This window comes from Sinocyclocheilus rhinocerous, unplaced genomic scaffold (assembly GCF_001515625.1).
Source record: "Sinocyclocheilus rhinocerous isolate Xijiao unplaced genomic scaffold, SAMN03320098_v1.1 scaffold1467, whole genome shotgun sequence".
NCBI classification, from domain to species: Eukaryota; Metazoa; Chordata; class Actinopteri; order Cypriniformes; family Cyprinidae; genus Sinocyclocheilus; species Sinocyclocheilus rhinocerous.
The window spans coordinates 777,169-791,419 of record NW_015647960.1 but is presented as its reverse complement, the minus strand read 5'-3'; the positions used below and the strand labels follow the sequence as shown (position 1 = coordinate 791,419).

Below are 14,251 nucleotides of genomic sequence, written 5' to 3'. Positions count from 1 at the left end.
AATTTTTATTAAAATTTTTAATATAAATAAAATATTTTTATATATGTTTAATACAATTATTATTATTTTTTTTTTTAAATATTTTTAGTTAACAGCTGGCCTGTATGTACAGGTATAATGTCGAACTGTTAATCGATTCAAAATATTTAAGCAGGATTAGTCTCATAGTCACATGCACATGGCACTTTTAGTAGATTATGTGTGTGTATAAAGATGCCTGGTATTCATTTTTTTTACTCGTCTCACAACAATAATGTCCTATTTTCACTCAAGTACATCTCAGTGCACAAACTGATATCATGTGGCCACTATTTTTCAAGGCTAAACCTCTCTAAAACATTTGGATGAGGGCAGGGTTTTTTCTTTTTCTTTTTTATAATTTGAGTTTTTGGATTTCATCATATTTTCATTTAGCATCATTTATTCCCTCAGACTTAAATATTACTCTTCTTTAGCTTTGGGGCCTTGGAATTTTATTTATTTATTTATTTTTTCAGTTTTCCCCGGTCTCTATATTGCATATGGGGTGTTTTTAGAAAGGTTTCATCATTGTGGGAGATTAAAACAGAGAGAAAAGATTTAGAGACTGTGTTCCCTCTCACTGCTGATAAAATGATAGCTTTACACTTTGTCTTATCTACAAAAGAAAAGAGGCTTTTTGGTCCTTTGTCAGCGGTGGCAGGAATAAAGGAATCTGCAGTTGATTTGGACATGTATGAGCCTTTATTTCACGCATTGGAGCTTATACACCAATACGCCGGAATACATGACTGTGTTTGGAAGAAAGACAATGATTTTAGTTTGTTTCTGCTTAATTTTTATTTCTATTTATTTATGTTTTGCTGTCATACATAATTTAAAATCCACTTGTAGATTTATTTATTTTATGGCATGTGATTCAACCAGGTTTGAAGAGTTCCCACTCATGGGTGTGTATGTGCAATTAATTGTAATGACAGGAATTTGAGCATCTAGATCTCTTATAGTTTGTCTCTCCTCAAGTCGTATTCATGAGCATGTGTTTGTTCTTTGTAAGTGTGTGTTTGAGTGATGGATCTTTCAAATGTTCCTTGGGTTGTGGATTTTGCAGTAGGTGTTCCCTTCCTTCCTTCCTTCCTTCGTCACACTCGTCGTGACCCTTCAAATATGCTTGAGATTTGCGAAGAAATGTTTCCACCAGCTTCTACTTCTTATGTTCCATTACAATTTTATTTCCAACTGGCAACTTTGTACAAAACCTTCTTTGAGTTTGTGCATGCATGACATTTATGGCCTAAAACACTTTAGTTTTTATTTGTAGATTTTTGTTTTGTAATGCATTGACTCTGTGGGGTTTAATTATGACACATCGTCAGCAGATCCAGTACATCAGCTCCAAACAGAGAGTCAGAGCTGTGTGCAGTCATGTGTTCATGAGCATCCAAGGGCTGCAGGTGTTCAGGCCGCGCAGGTGTGATGTTCATTGCTCTGAGATAATTATACCTCATTATGAAACATCTGCCAAAAACGTCGAAATGACTTATTTTAAAACCATAAAATGCTGTCAAAATCACACATAACAGCATCAGGGGCGTGGGAAGAGTTTTCAGGATGTAGAGAAGGCAAAAACAACACCCTGTTTGTCCCAGCTTATGTGTCACTTTGCCAGTAATGAAGATGTAATGTTCAAAGTCTGAAGTCATAATGATCTTTTTATCGAAAGTGTGGGGTTTTATATGTGATAAATATAATACACTACCGTTCACATTTTTAAAATATTTTTTAAAAATGTTTTTAAAAGAAGTTTCTTACACTCACCCAAGTGTGCATTTATTTGACTGAACTGTAAAATTGCGAAATATTATTACAATTTTAAATAATTGTTTTCTATGTGAATATATTTTAAAATGTAATTTATTCCTGTGATGCAAAGCTGAATTTCAGTTAATTTCAGTGTCACATGATCCTTTAGAAATTATTATTCCTGCTCAGGAAACATTCACATTTTTTTCAGAAAAAAAAAACGATTTTTTGATAAATAGAAATACCAAAAGCATTTATTTGATTTTCTTGGTAACAATATAAATGTCTTTACTGTTACTTTTAATCAATTTAATGCATCCTTGCTAAATAATAGTAATAATAATAATAATAATAATAGATGATAATCAAATGTGTTGTCATATAATCAAAGTGGGATGCTTTTAGTGCAGCGGCTAGTAATCTGTTTCTTCTTTGCACTGTGGTGGGTGGAAAAAAGATGCATGTGTGTTGAAGTAAGATTTGATTTATATTTTGAATAGATAAAAAAAGGAATGTGAGGTGCATGTGAGGTGGATTGTTTTATACGTTTGAAATTAAATGATAAAAATGGCTGGAAAGAAATCGACATGGCCAATAAAGTTAGACATTTACCAGCCACTGTGTCTGAAAAAGTTAATTTCCCACCTTGTGTATAAAGTCTTTTTCCTCTTATGTGTAGCATTGGGAAATCTGATTCACTGTATTGATATATATATATATATATATATATATATATATATAAAGATTCACATATTCATTTGTGCAGCATTTTAGAAAACAACTTTTTTTTTTTGTCTCTATTTAATTATATTAAGACATTTTGAGCTTTTATTTTTATATTTTTAGTTTTCATTTTAGTTTTCATAAGTTTTAGTAATTTTGTTATGTGCTTTTGTCATTTTTATTACTTATTTTAAATATGTCTATTTAAATGTATTTAATTTCAGCTTTAGTTTTAGTAACTTTAGTACCTGTATTATTTATCATTATAGTTATTTTTTTCTATTTTATGTTTTCACATTCATTTTAGTTAAAGTTTTAGTAATTTTGTTGTGTTTTTGTCATTTTCATTTAATTGTTTATTTTAAATATGTCTATCGTTTTTATTAATTTTAGTTTATTTAGTTTTAGTTATTTTAGTACTGCAGAGTTGAAAAAATGAAAATGAGAAATGTTGTCTTGGCAACTAGCTAAAAAAACAAAGTTTGTTTGTTTATTTATTGTAACATTTATTTCAAGTAACATTTTTTTTCATGTTTTTATGGCTTTAGTTAACTATAACAACCCAGTTTAGTACTTCAACCTAAACCTATTACTTTGAGTTGACAAGACAACATTTCTAATTATATATATATATATATATATATATGTGTTTAAGATTTTTATGTAATGTTATATTTTATTTTATTTCAGTTTTTCAATTTGACAAATGGCTTTTAATACTTTTAGTTTTAGTTAACAACACTGATACACAAAATCTTAAGTTTTGATTAGTAATATGCATTGCTAAGAACTTCATTTGGACAACTTTAAAGGTGATTTTCTCAATATTTTGATTTTTTTGCACCCTCAGATTACAGATTTTCAAATAGTTGTATCTCGGCCAAATATTGTTATGTCATAACAAACCACACATCAATGGAAAGCTTATTTATTCAGCTTTGAGATGTTCTATAAATCTCAATTTAAAAAAAATTACCCTTATGACTGATTTTGTGGTCCAGGGTCACAAATTATATTTAATCAAAGTTTTTAAGGGTCTTATTTGTTGTCAGACAGTTCTTACAGTGTAATTTCTGACAATAGTTTTCAAACAGGTTGCAGAAATGACACACTTCACCTTTAAGGTGGTCAAACTGCTAACTTAGTAGCTGGTCCTAAGCAGCTTCGCCGTCTACCAGGTGAACGTGAACCAGTTGATCATCTGTCTAGACCTAGATCTCGGTCAGAGGTGCAGTGCTGTGTTAGCAGTAAAAACTCTCTTGTACTTGTCACCGACTGCCTCCATGAGACAGCGTCCTGGAGAGAGCCGGCTGTAAAAATAGCTGTTTCAACACCAGCTCTTCCTGAAGGCTCAGATTCCCCCTGGCCTCCAGAGAGCGGCTATAACCTTCACCGTCTTCCGTTCTTTCCCCGTTAGCACACATACCGCTCTCATTAAATGAATCATCACTGCTCATCACTCTAGAGGCGTTGTACCTTTAGCTTATGAGCCTGTCTTCATACAGCCTGTCTTCTCTCAGGAAACGCTGCTGAATAAAGGAGATTTGTGCTATTTTTTTCCCCATTGACCTATGCATGGGCCTTGCAAGCCGAGTTAAAAGGGCATAAATGCTGATCTTGGCAAGATATTATTGTAAACCGCCATTTATGTCTGAAGTCAATGTAAACAGACGGGCTGAACCATCTGATATGTCATAACTTATCTATGCAGCAGGTCTTATGGTGCAAATGCTGCCTTATAGACCTTCTGCTTTCTGTAATGTGATTAATAAAAGTCAACAACAGAAATGACGAGAAAAAGAGAATCACTCACTGCTGTTGCCTGGATAACTTTAAAGGGGTCATATGATGCTTTTTTAAAGATCATTATTTTGTATATTTGGTGTAACAGAATATGTTGACATGCTTTAATGTTCAAAAAACACATTTATTTTTCAAATACTGTACATTATTGTAGGTCCTCTATGCCCCGCCTCTCTCAAACGCTTTGTTTTCTACAAAGTCCCTCCTTTCGACAAGCGCAGTCTGCTCTGATTGGCCAACTGACCCAGTGCATTGTGATTGGCCCGAACACCGCAAGCACTCGTCGGAAATGTAACGCCCTATGTGGGGGCGTGTTAGAACGAGCCATTTTACGGGGGCGTGGCAGAGCCTTAACTTTGATAAAGAATATCTCTTTGGTTTTGAGACTTTAGTCTTTGCAACTTCAGGGATCTTATCTATGCACAATCAGCTTGTAACACTCCAAAGAGAAAGGAAAACTTGCATCATATGACCCCTTTAATAGCTTTAATAAGCCTCTACAATTACATACAGAAAACCATCAAGCGCTCTCTTTGTTCTTTTGTTTGCCATTTGTTGCTTTGTTCTTACTTTTATTACTGACGGTTTACTTTTTACAGTTTTGAAGTAATGTTTAGTCAATTGAAAATTACTTTAAAGCTGCCATTGTTTTAATTTAGTTTTATAATTTATTTGTTTGTTATTGTGTGGTTTGCATTAATAATATTAATACAAAAACTTTTTAAAATAGCAACATTTATGTACTTGCCAGATGCTTTTATTCAAAGCAGTTTGTGACCTTGGACCACAATACCAGTCATAAGGGTCAACTTTTTGAAATACATCATGTGAATAAATAAGCTTTCCATTGATGTATGGTTTGTTAGGATATGACAATATTTGGTCGAGATAGAACGATTTGAAAATCTGGAATCTCAGGGTGCAAAAAAATCTAAATATTGAGAAAATCACCTTTAAAGTTGTCCAAATGAAGTTTGGATGCATATTACTAATCAAAAATTAAGTTTTGATATATTTACGGTAAGAAATGTACAAAATATCTTCATGGAACATGATCTTTACTTAATATCCTAATGATATTTGGCATAAAAGAAAAATCGATAATTTTGACCCATACAATATTTTTTTAGGCTATTGCTACAAATATACCCCAGCGACTTAAGACTGGTTTTGTGGTCCAGGGTCACATTTACGCTGCATTCAAAGTAAACATTTTATATCAGTACATGCATTACATGAATCAAACCCATGACTTTTGCGTTTTGGCTACAGAAATGTGAAATCAAATGAAAGAATAAAAAAAATCTATACATTTTGAAGATTTAAAATGTTCAAATTGAAACTTACATTTATGCATTTGGCATTTGCATTTATTCAAAGCGACTTACATTGCAATCGAAGTGAACGTTTTATATCAGTTCATGCATTTCCTGGGAATTTTGCATTGCTAAAGTGCTGTGGTATTAAAGCTACAGGAACGCCAAGAGCTTGTAACACTCCAAAGAGAAAGGAAAAATTTAAATCGCATCGTACGACCCCTTTAATAATTAAAAAGTTTTCAAAGAGTTCAATCAAATTTTGAAGATTTTAAACTTTTAAATTTGAATTTACATTTATGCATTTGGCAGGTTTGTTTATTCAAAGCAATTTATAATGCATTTATAGTGCATTCAAAATAAATGTTATATAAGTTCTTGTACCTTTGACTTGCATTGTTACAGAATAAAATAAATACATTTTAAAAAATGCTTTTGCTGAGGTAAAATTGAGAATTTTTTGCTGGTATTGATATTGAAACTTTGGCATATTCAAACTTGCCACCATCAGTCAGGTGAAGTCTTTTATATCATACATGCACATCTTCGTGTGGCATATTGAATATATGCAAATGTGAATTACATTCAGTATGCTGTCTTATTGATATTTTGATCCATTTCAGTCTGTTTCTTATGGACTACTTTTATGAAGCTTCGCATTTTAGAGCCTCTGGTCACTGTCATTGTATGCAAAAGAAGCTACTTCAACATTCTGTTAAACTCCCAGAGAAAATCAAACAGGTCTGGAGCAACATAAAGGCGAGTAAATGATGACAGAATTTTCACTTTTGTGTGAATTATTACTTGAAGGTCTCATGTCAGCAACTTTCTCTGCTGTGGAAGCTTCCAGAAGCGACTCATTTTTTTGTGCCTGAAAGCCTGTTTGAAAATGGCTTTTAATCTGCTCCACAGTAGTCAGTAGTCCCAGGACTTTTATAGGCTACGGTAATTGCATTTATATATTACAAACTTGTGGTTCAGGTTTCCAGTGTGTATGTTTCTAACATCATCGTGGCGACTGCGCTCAGAAATGCTTCGGATTATAAAACCGAATGTTGCAATTAAATAAATGAGGAGTTTTCCTATATCAGATGTTCCTGCTGAAGTTTATCCATAGTGTTTTCTTAGAGTGCAACCGTGCCGTGGAGGCCCTCCGAGCTCGTAAAGTTTCCTTTAACTGCTACTCTGGGTCAATCCTGTTTGCTCCCGTAAAAGTCAGCCAGTATGTTTGAAACATATTTCAGGGTAATGAAAGGGAAAAGAAAAACCTCCCATCCTCTTGTGTGGGTTTTCTTCCCTGATCAGCATGACTCACGTTAGTGTCTAGACGTATATATCATGCCGATGTAGAGATGTGATGTACAGTAGATATTTTTCTATGCCATGTACAACATGGCACATATACTGTATATATGCTATTATGCTGCATTTATTTGATCAAAAATACAGTAAAATCATTCTAATATGCTGATTTGCTGCTCAAAATAAAACATATATTGTATATCATCTTAATTACAAACTCGATTGCAAAATGGTGGGAAAATAGGTGAGAATTAAACTTCATTGTTCAGTGATATGGAACTAAAGCCATTTTTGTCTGTTCACCTGCAATATTGTCTTGTTGTCACATTGATATATACAACTAATTACTTTTAATTTGATTAATTAATCTTCATACAATGTAATTAATTCAATTTACATTTTGAATTGATTGACATCTCTAATGCAAACCATTTTTCTTCATTGAATTTCCAGCTGTATTATAACTGTAACTGCAATAGAAATCAACTCATGAAATGAGCTCTTGCTCGTCTTGCCCGCTGCTGAGACGGCAGACTTTGCTGTGTGTGAGTTCTGCTGGTGCTCTTTTGCTCTGTGCTGATAGGACAGGGTCAACATGAAGGACAGGAGTGGAAGTGTGTTATCTGCGAGGGCCACGGAGGGCAACAGTCTCTGTACGAAGATAGACAGCCCAGAAAGAGATATTTGACTCAAACACAGATAGCATTGGGAGGTGAATCCGGGAGGCGAGGTCTGGATCGAAGCAAAGCTTGTCTTCACAAGGGTGATGTAATGTTTTGGAATTGACTTTCTCAGTGTTGGGGATTTGTAAAGAAGTCTGAGAGGGCATGCAGGAGGGGCAGAGCGGTCTGCAACAGATCAACATGAAAATAAACTCAGTTTGTACGCTTTCTGGACAAGATGTGAGGTGAGCTTTATTGTGCAAAACTCACCGCCTTGATGTTAGAGTGATGTGGGTCATTGCTAAGAGTTTTGGGTGATTGCTAGTTGAGTTCACATCCAATTCACTGATATTCTGCTGTCTAATTAGGGTTCCTCCTATTGGATGTTTTCATCTACTGTTTTGTTCACCAGATTAAAATTATTTACTTTATTATTTATGCATTTGGAAGATGCTTTTATCCAAATAATAAATATGAATGCTTAAAGGAATATTTCACCCAAAAATGAAAATTTGCTGACATTTTACTCATCCTCTGGCCATCCAAGATATTGATGAGCTTGTTTCTTCATCAGAACAGATTTGGAGAAATGTAGCATTCCATCACTTGTTCACTAATGGATGCTCTGCAGTGAATGGGTGCCATCAGAATGAGAGTCCAAACAGCTGATAAAAACATCACAGTAATCTACAAGTAATCCACACCACTCCAGTCCATCAATTAACATCTTGTGAAGTGAAAACCTGCATGTTTGTACAAATCCACCATCAAACATTTTAACTTAAAACTGTCACTTCTTTTCAAAATACTAGTCCATAATCTATAATAATGGTTCCTCCAGTGAAAAAAGTTCATCTCCTGTTGTCCTCTCACATCAAAATCCACTGACATATTTGCTTAGGACTGTTTTCACTTGTAAACAGTACTTGATATGTGCATATTTCTCTCCTGATTCAGACAAGACAAATTTTCAATGGAGAAAGCAGTATTATGGATGGAGGACTTGTATTTTACCTGGAATCAGCGGTTTGAAGTTAAAAATGTCTTGATGAATTTATTTCTTATAAACACACAGCTTTTCACTTCACAAGATGTTAATTGATGGTCTGGAGTGGTGTGGATTACTTGTGGATTATTGTGATGTTTTTATCAGCTGTTTGGACTCTCATTCTGACGGCACCCATTCACTGCAGAGCATCCATTGGTGAGTAATGATGATATAATGCTAAATTTCTCCAAATCTGTTCTGATGAAGAAACAACCCTTACGGAACAAAATATATGAGAATATACTGCAAAATATAATGTGATATATTGCATAATACATTTCCATATATGGGAAACTAGTGCTTATATTTTTCACTATACTGCAATATATGCATTGACCATGCATGGCGATATATTGATACATACAAAAGTATTTAGAAATGAAGACAAAAATAGCATTACATGTAATATCCATAAAGTTGTATTCTTCATTGTGCACATATATTGCACACCCATATAAATGTGAATGTATGTACACACATATATACACACATTCACAGAATGAGTTTTTAGTTCACAGCATGCTTTGCTTCTGACTGTTATAGGAAAGTAAATCTTAAAATTAAGTGTTAGTTCATGTGTTTTGCTCAGTATTAATATAGGGGGAGATCTGTTAGTGTGCAATATTTAATTATTTTGGAATTTGGGGTTTCTGGTATGTCTGAGTTTTTGGGGTTACCATTGTGCTGAAGAGTAGAGCCTGTGGTTAGGTTGACGACTGGCCTAACACCAGTAAGACTATATATTACTTTATTTTAAAATGAATGGCTGTGCACTCTTTAGCACGTTGATAGTCTCTTTGCTAAATACTTTAGTACATGCAGGTTTTGCCTGTAGAGTCTTGCCAAAATTAACAGCACCTCTCCTCAGGTACAGAATCATTCATGTATGTAGCACAAATGTTGATGGACGACTTGCATCGCAAAGTTGAATACTTAGTTTAAGTGGTTCGGTTAGATAACTAACTATACTGTATGTATGAGCGAGACTAATCATGATGCATGATTTAGCAACGCCACTAATTATTTGTGCAATATTATGTTTAAATGGTCATTCTGCATGCATTACATAACTGGGCAGCTGGCTAAAACTAAAGATAGATATGTGTGTTTGCATGCAACATCCAGACAACCGGTCGACTGCTAACACGCATAGTCAGAAGATTAAAATGTGCTTAAATGAAGAGGAAATTTTGCTGGTTAATAATGCACATTTTTGTTAAAAATGCATGCAGAGCTGTGATGAAAGATGCATGTCACCTTTGAACGACTCAGCAGGCGTCAGCCTCATAGATCTTGTGGTATTTAGCTCAGGGGAATCGGTATGCATTAGAAACCCCAATAAGGGGATTTTTTCCTGTCAATTTTCACTGAATTCCATCACGCCTGGCACAAAGACAGTATGCTGAAAGTAAGAGAGCAGTCTGCTGACTTTTACACTTTAACTGCAGGGAAAGAGAAGGTGGTGCTATTTTTGTGTGCAAAGAAGTCAAACTACACCACAACATCTATTTACCTGCTAAACGTATTTTCCCTCGGTGTGCTGCATATCTAAATGTGATTTTGAAATGGCAGTTTGCACAGTGTGACATGGCTTTACAAAATTCTAAAATGCAAAGTCAGGTGTTTTTAAATAATGTATGTAAGCAATATATAAAGTCATTCACATGTTATGTGTGGTGTGTAAGACTTCACTACTCCTATTTGAATATATTTAAAATGCAATTTATTCCTGTGATGCAAAGCTGTATTTTCAGCATCATTCCTCCAGTCTTCAGTGTCACATGATCCTTCAGAAATCATTCTAATATGCTGATTTGATGATCAAGAAATATTTCTTATTATTGTCAGTGTCGAAATCAGTTGTGCTGCGTGTCTGTGTTTGAAATAGATATCTTTGTAACATTATAAATGTCTTTACTGTCACTTTTGATCAATTTAATGCATCCTTGCTGAATAAAAGTATTCATTTCTTTTTTTTAAATCCTACTGATCCCAAACTTTTGACTGTGAGTGTAGATGTTCAAAGAGCTATATGCTGCATCTTTTAAGTTGTATTGCTTTGTTTGTGTTTCATCCATAATAACTCCTTATTCTCTTGCAGGTCTCATGTGAAGTACCTCTCGTTGGCTCTTAAAGGGAGAGGCCGTGTGTTTGACCCGCCGACACTGCTCCTGTTGCGCCAGGTCGACATCTGATAGCATGATGACAATAAATGACCATGTGGATCACTGAAAACTCGAATAAACTCTTATTCCATCCAGCAGACTCGAGTTTTCATTTTTCACTGTTATTGCCACAGTGTCGTCGCAGACATTGCTTTGAGCCACATATTTCCTGTAGCACTATCAGATATGCTCTAATCTTAAAGATATAGCACACCCAAAAATGAAACTTCTTTCATCATCCACTCACTCTCTTGTTGCACTCTCTTGTCTCTTTTTTCCTTTTCGGTGCAACACAAAAGGAACAAAGTGTCTAGACTGTTCTTTTCTGTACAATGGGATGACGGTCTGTCGAGCTAAAAAAAATGACACATAAAAGCACCATTAAAGTATCCATATGCCATATTCTAAGTCATACGATAGCTTTGTGTGAGGAACAGACTGAAATTGAAATCGTTGTCCGTTTGTTCGTTCTCCTTTTGTGTTGCATGTATGAAAAAAAAAAACGATACGAGAGTCAGCCAATTAAATATGTGGCTGGTTATCAAGTCAAATTGATTGTCGCCTTACTGTTTTATTCACGCTTGCGCAGCTGTAACATATTGCATTTTGAATAAACCAGATGAACAATCTTTGCAATATTCCCACAATCCTTTGCACAAACCCAGATGGGAACGGATTGCGGTGCCAATATGATGAGAAGTTAGCAGTTGCAGACCATTATCCCTCAATATATAACAAAGACGGCAATAGATTCGCATGCTACACAGAGCAGATGCATAACAGCGAAGACTTGACACATCGGACAGGTCATGATGCAACCGTTACTTTGGGACAAGGAAGCCATCACGCCTTGGGCAGATTGGCAGTGCTAATAATCATCACAACATGACAATGCCAATGCAGAATATCAAAGAAAACAGCTAATTTAGACATAATTTGCATGCTTAGAAACAGCCTTCATGTGCAAGAAAACATTTACCTTTTAAAATCAAATGAAGCATTGTCGTGTCTCTTACCTCGTCGTATAATTGGTCTGTCAAGCATAGCTGGAGTCTGCAATAGCGAAACCAGGATACAGGATTCCTGGTATGTCTATAACGGTTATGTAACTTTTTATATAACTGCATTTAAACAAGCACACCGTTATTAGCGAGGCAGTACCTGAGCCCTCGGCCCCTCGGAGCCTTTGATCCTTTATGGAGGTTCAAATCAAGCTCTTGTAATCTCTTTGAAGATAACCACGTAACCTTCAGATCTCACCAATTTCAATGGAATGCAAAACTGGGGTCCAACGCATTCAGATTCTGGCAAACTGACAAAATCTGTGCCTGGTTTCTATGGCAACTTCACACACACTCAATGACATGTTTGGTCATAGTGTCATACGTGCCCAGAATAAATTGAGCATGTTTAAGGTGATTTTCAATGGAATACTCAGATTGCAACTCAGTATGCATTGGGACAGCCATAAGTGAGGCATTTGTTGGTCGATCCACCATTAAAGTGTGAATAATTCACTCTGAACATCTGTTTGGCTGACCAGTGGCAGAAATATGAAAACAATAATTATTTTTGCAATTATGTTTGGTGGCACAGAAATAACGTGCCTCAGCTTTAGATGTAAATTAAGTAAAATTACAATTAAGTAATTGTGTGATTTTTGTGTTTTGTGTTGCAGGTGAGGTGCCTTTAAACTCTGGACCAAACCAACAGTGCTGAAAATGAAGATCTGTGTTGCTTTTATTGTAGTAGCTGTTCTTCACATCGCTCAGGCTGGTGAGTTTCTGTCTCTCATGCTCTGATGCATTAGTTTTCTCACAAAGTGCTTCAATGGCATAACTTTTTGCATAAAATAAAATAAATGAAAAAAGAGAAAATAAAATAAAAATGAATAAAATATGAAATTAAAATATGACATTAAATAATATAAAAATTTAATAAAATGTATCTTTAAACTACAATAGCTCATTGTACTTTGAAAGCATAAAGTATGCTTTGAATAAAATCAAATATAAAATGTAGATAAAATATGTTTGTTTGTTTGTTTTGCATGATTCTTATGGCGTTTCAATGGCATGACTTTTTGCATTAAATAAAATTAATTAAAAAAATAAAATAATAAATTACAATATGAAATAAAATGTATGTAAAATTAACAAAAATAATCAATTAAAATATATAAATATGAAATAAAAATATTTAATATAAAATAAAAATATGAAATAAAATTAAAAATATAAATAAAATATAAAATAAAAAGTTTCTTTGAACTACAATAGTTCATTATACTTTGAAAGCATGAAGTATACTTTGAATAAAATTATAAAATATAAAATAAAATATACAATTAAAACGGGATCATATAAAAAGGAATTCCTTTTTATCTTTAAAATACAAGAGTATTTTAGAATAATCATTGAGTTTCTGACATGTTAACATAAGCATTAACATAACTTTGTTTTATAGCCTTGGTTGCATAATTTCTCTTCTATTATTAATAGCCCTTTCTGTCTGTCATCCCTCTCTTATCTTCTGTTGCTTTACAGGCTGAATTGTGACATTGCTTGATGTACAGTATCAGAGATTAGCTAGCATGTGGCCATCCAAAATACCGACATCCTTTCAGTCTCATTTTAATCCTTCCGACAGAGAGAGACCGCATGACTAAGAGTCTTGTTACAGAATAAGTCTCTTGGATTTAGTTTGCCAAACCCACAGAAGCCCTTTGAGACTTTTTTTCCACTGCGTTTCATTGTAGTCCAGCAAACTCTAACTCAGTTTTAAGCCAAAACCCAACAGCACAATCCATATCACGCCCCTAAATGTGGTGCATTTCTGCTCCTTTCAACTTTGCTCAGCAAAGTAGTTTTACTGTAATTTAACAAACTGAAGTTGCTTTCAGACCTTGTAGTTGGAAATGTGATTTGCAATTATAAAAAAGCAGCACAGCCTTCCACATTAAAAGCCAAAATGGATGTATTCTACTGTATACGGTCATAATGGTTGCATGATTCATTACAATCACCTGAATCTGTGCGAAAACATGAATTTTTTTTTTGCATTTAGAGTGAGATCACTCTTTTGGGTTTGTGGTATTTCTAGCAATGCCTTTGAGCGAGTGGATTCCTCTGGGAAAATCTGCATTTGAACAGCTTTTTGTTGAGGACACAAAGCATGATGGCTTTTCACAATTTTGTTTTGCGGCATGGATTCTATATATTGTAAAGGCTGGCGATGAAATTAATGTATCACTTCAGGACAGCTAGTTAGTGGTCACATAAAAGCATGTGTTTGAAATAACAGGCTGCTGTGTTTTCTTTGATTGTGTCATTCTCTGAGAGCTGAACTCAGGATGAATGGGGTCATTTATTAAAGGCATGCTTTATCTTATAGTTGCTTTGTTGTTCTTTCATTGCCTGTCCCTAGTTAGCTACTCTTTCCTCTTTTATA

The 14,251-nt window shown here is 34.4% G+C and overlaps 1 protein-coding gene across 1 annotated transcript in view; it reads left to right on the top strand.

Annotated features, from left to right (window-relative positions):
* Positions 1-14,251, top strand: part of LOC107709486 (cell migration-inducing and hyaluronan-binding protein-like) — a 66,075-nt gene that overhangs the window by 49,267 nt on the left and 2,557 nt on the right. Inside the window, exon 3 of the mRNA XM_016513978.1 lies at positions 12,480-12,577. Within this exon, the coding sequence (XP_016369464.1) occupies positions 12,523-12,577 (55 nt within the window). The 5' untranslated portion in view covers positions 12,480-12,522. The remainder of the gene's footprint in view (positions 1-12,479; positions 12,578-14,251) is intronic.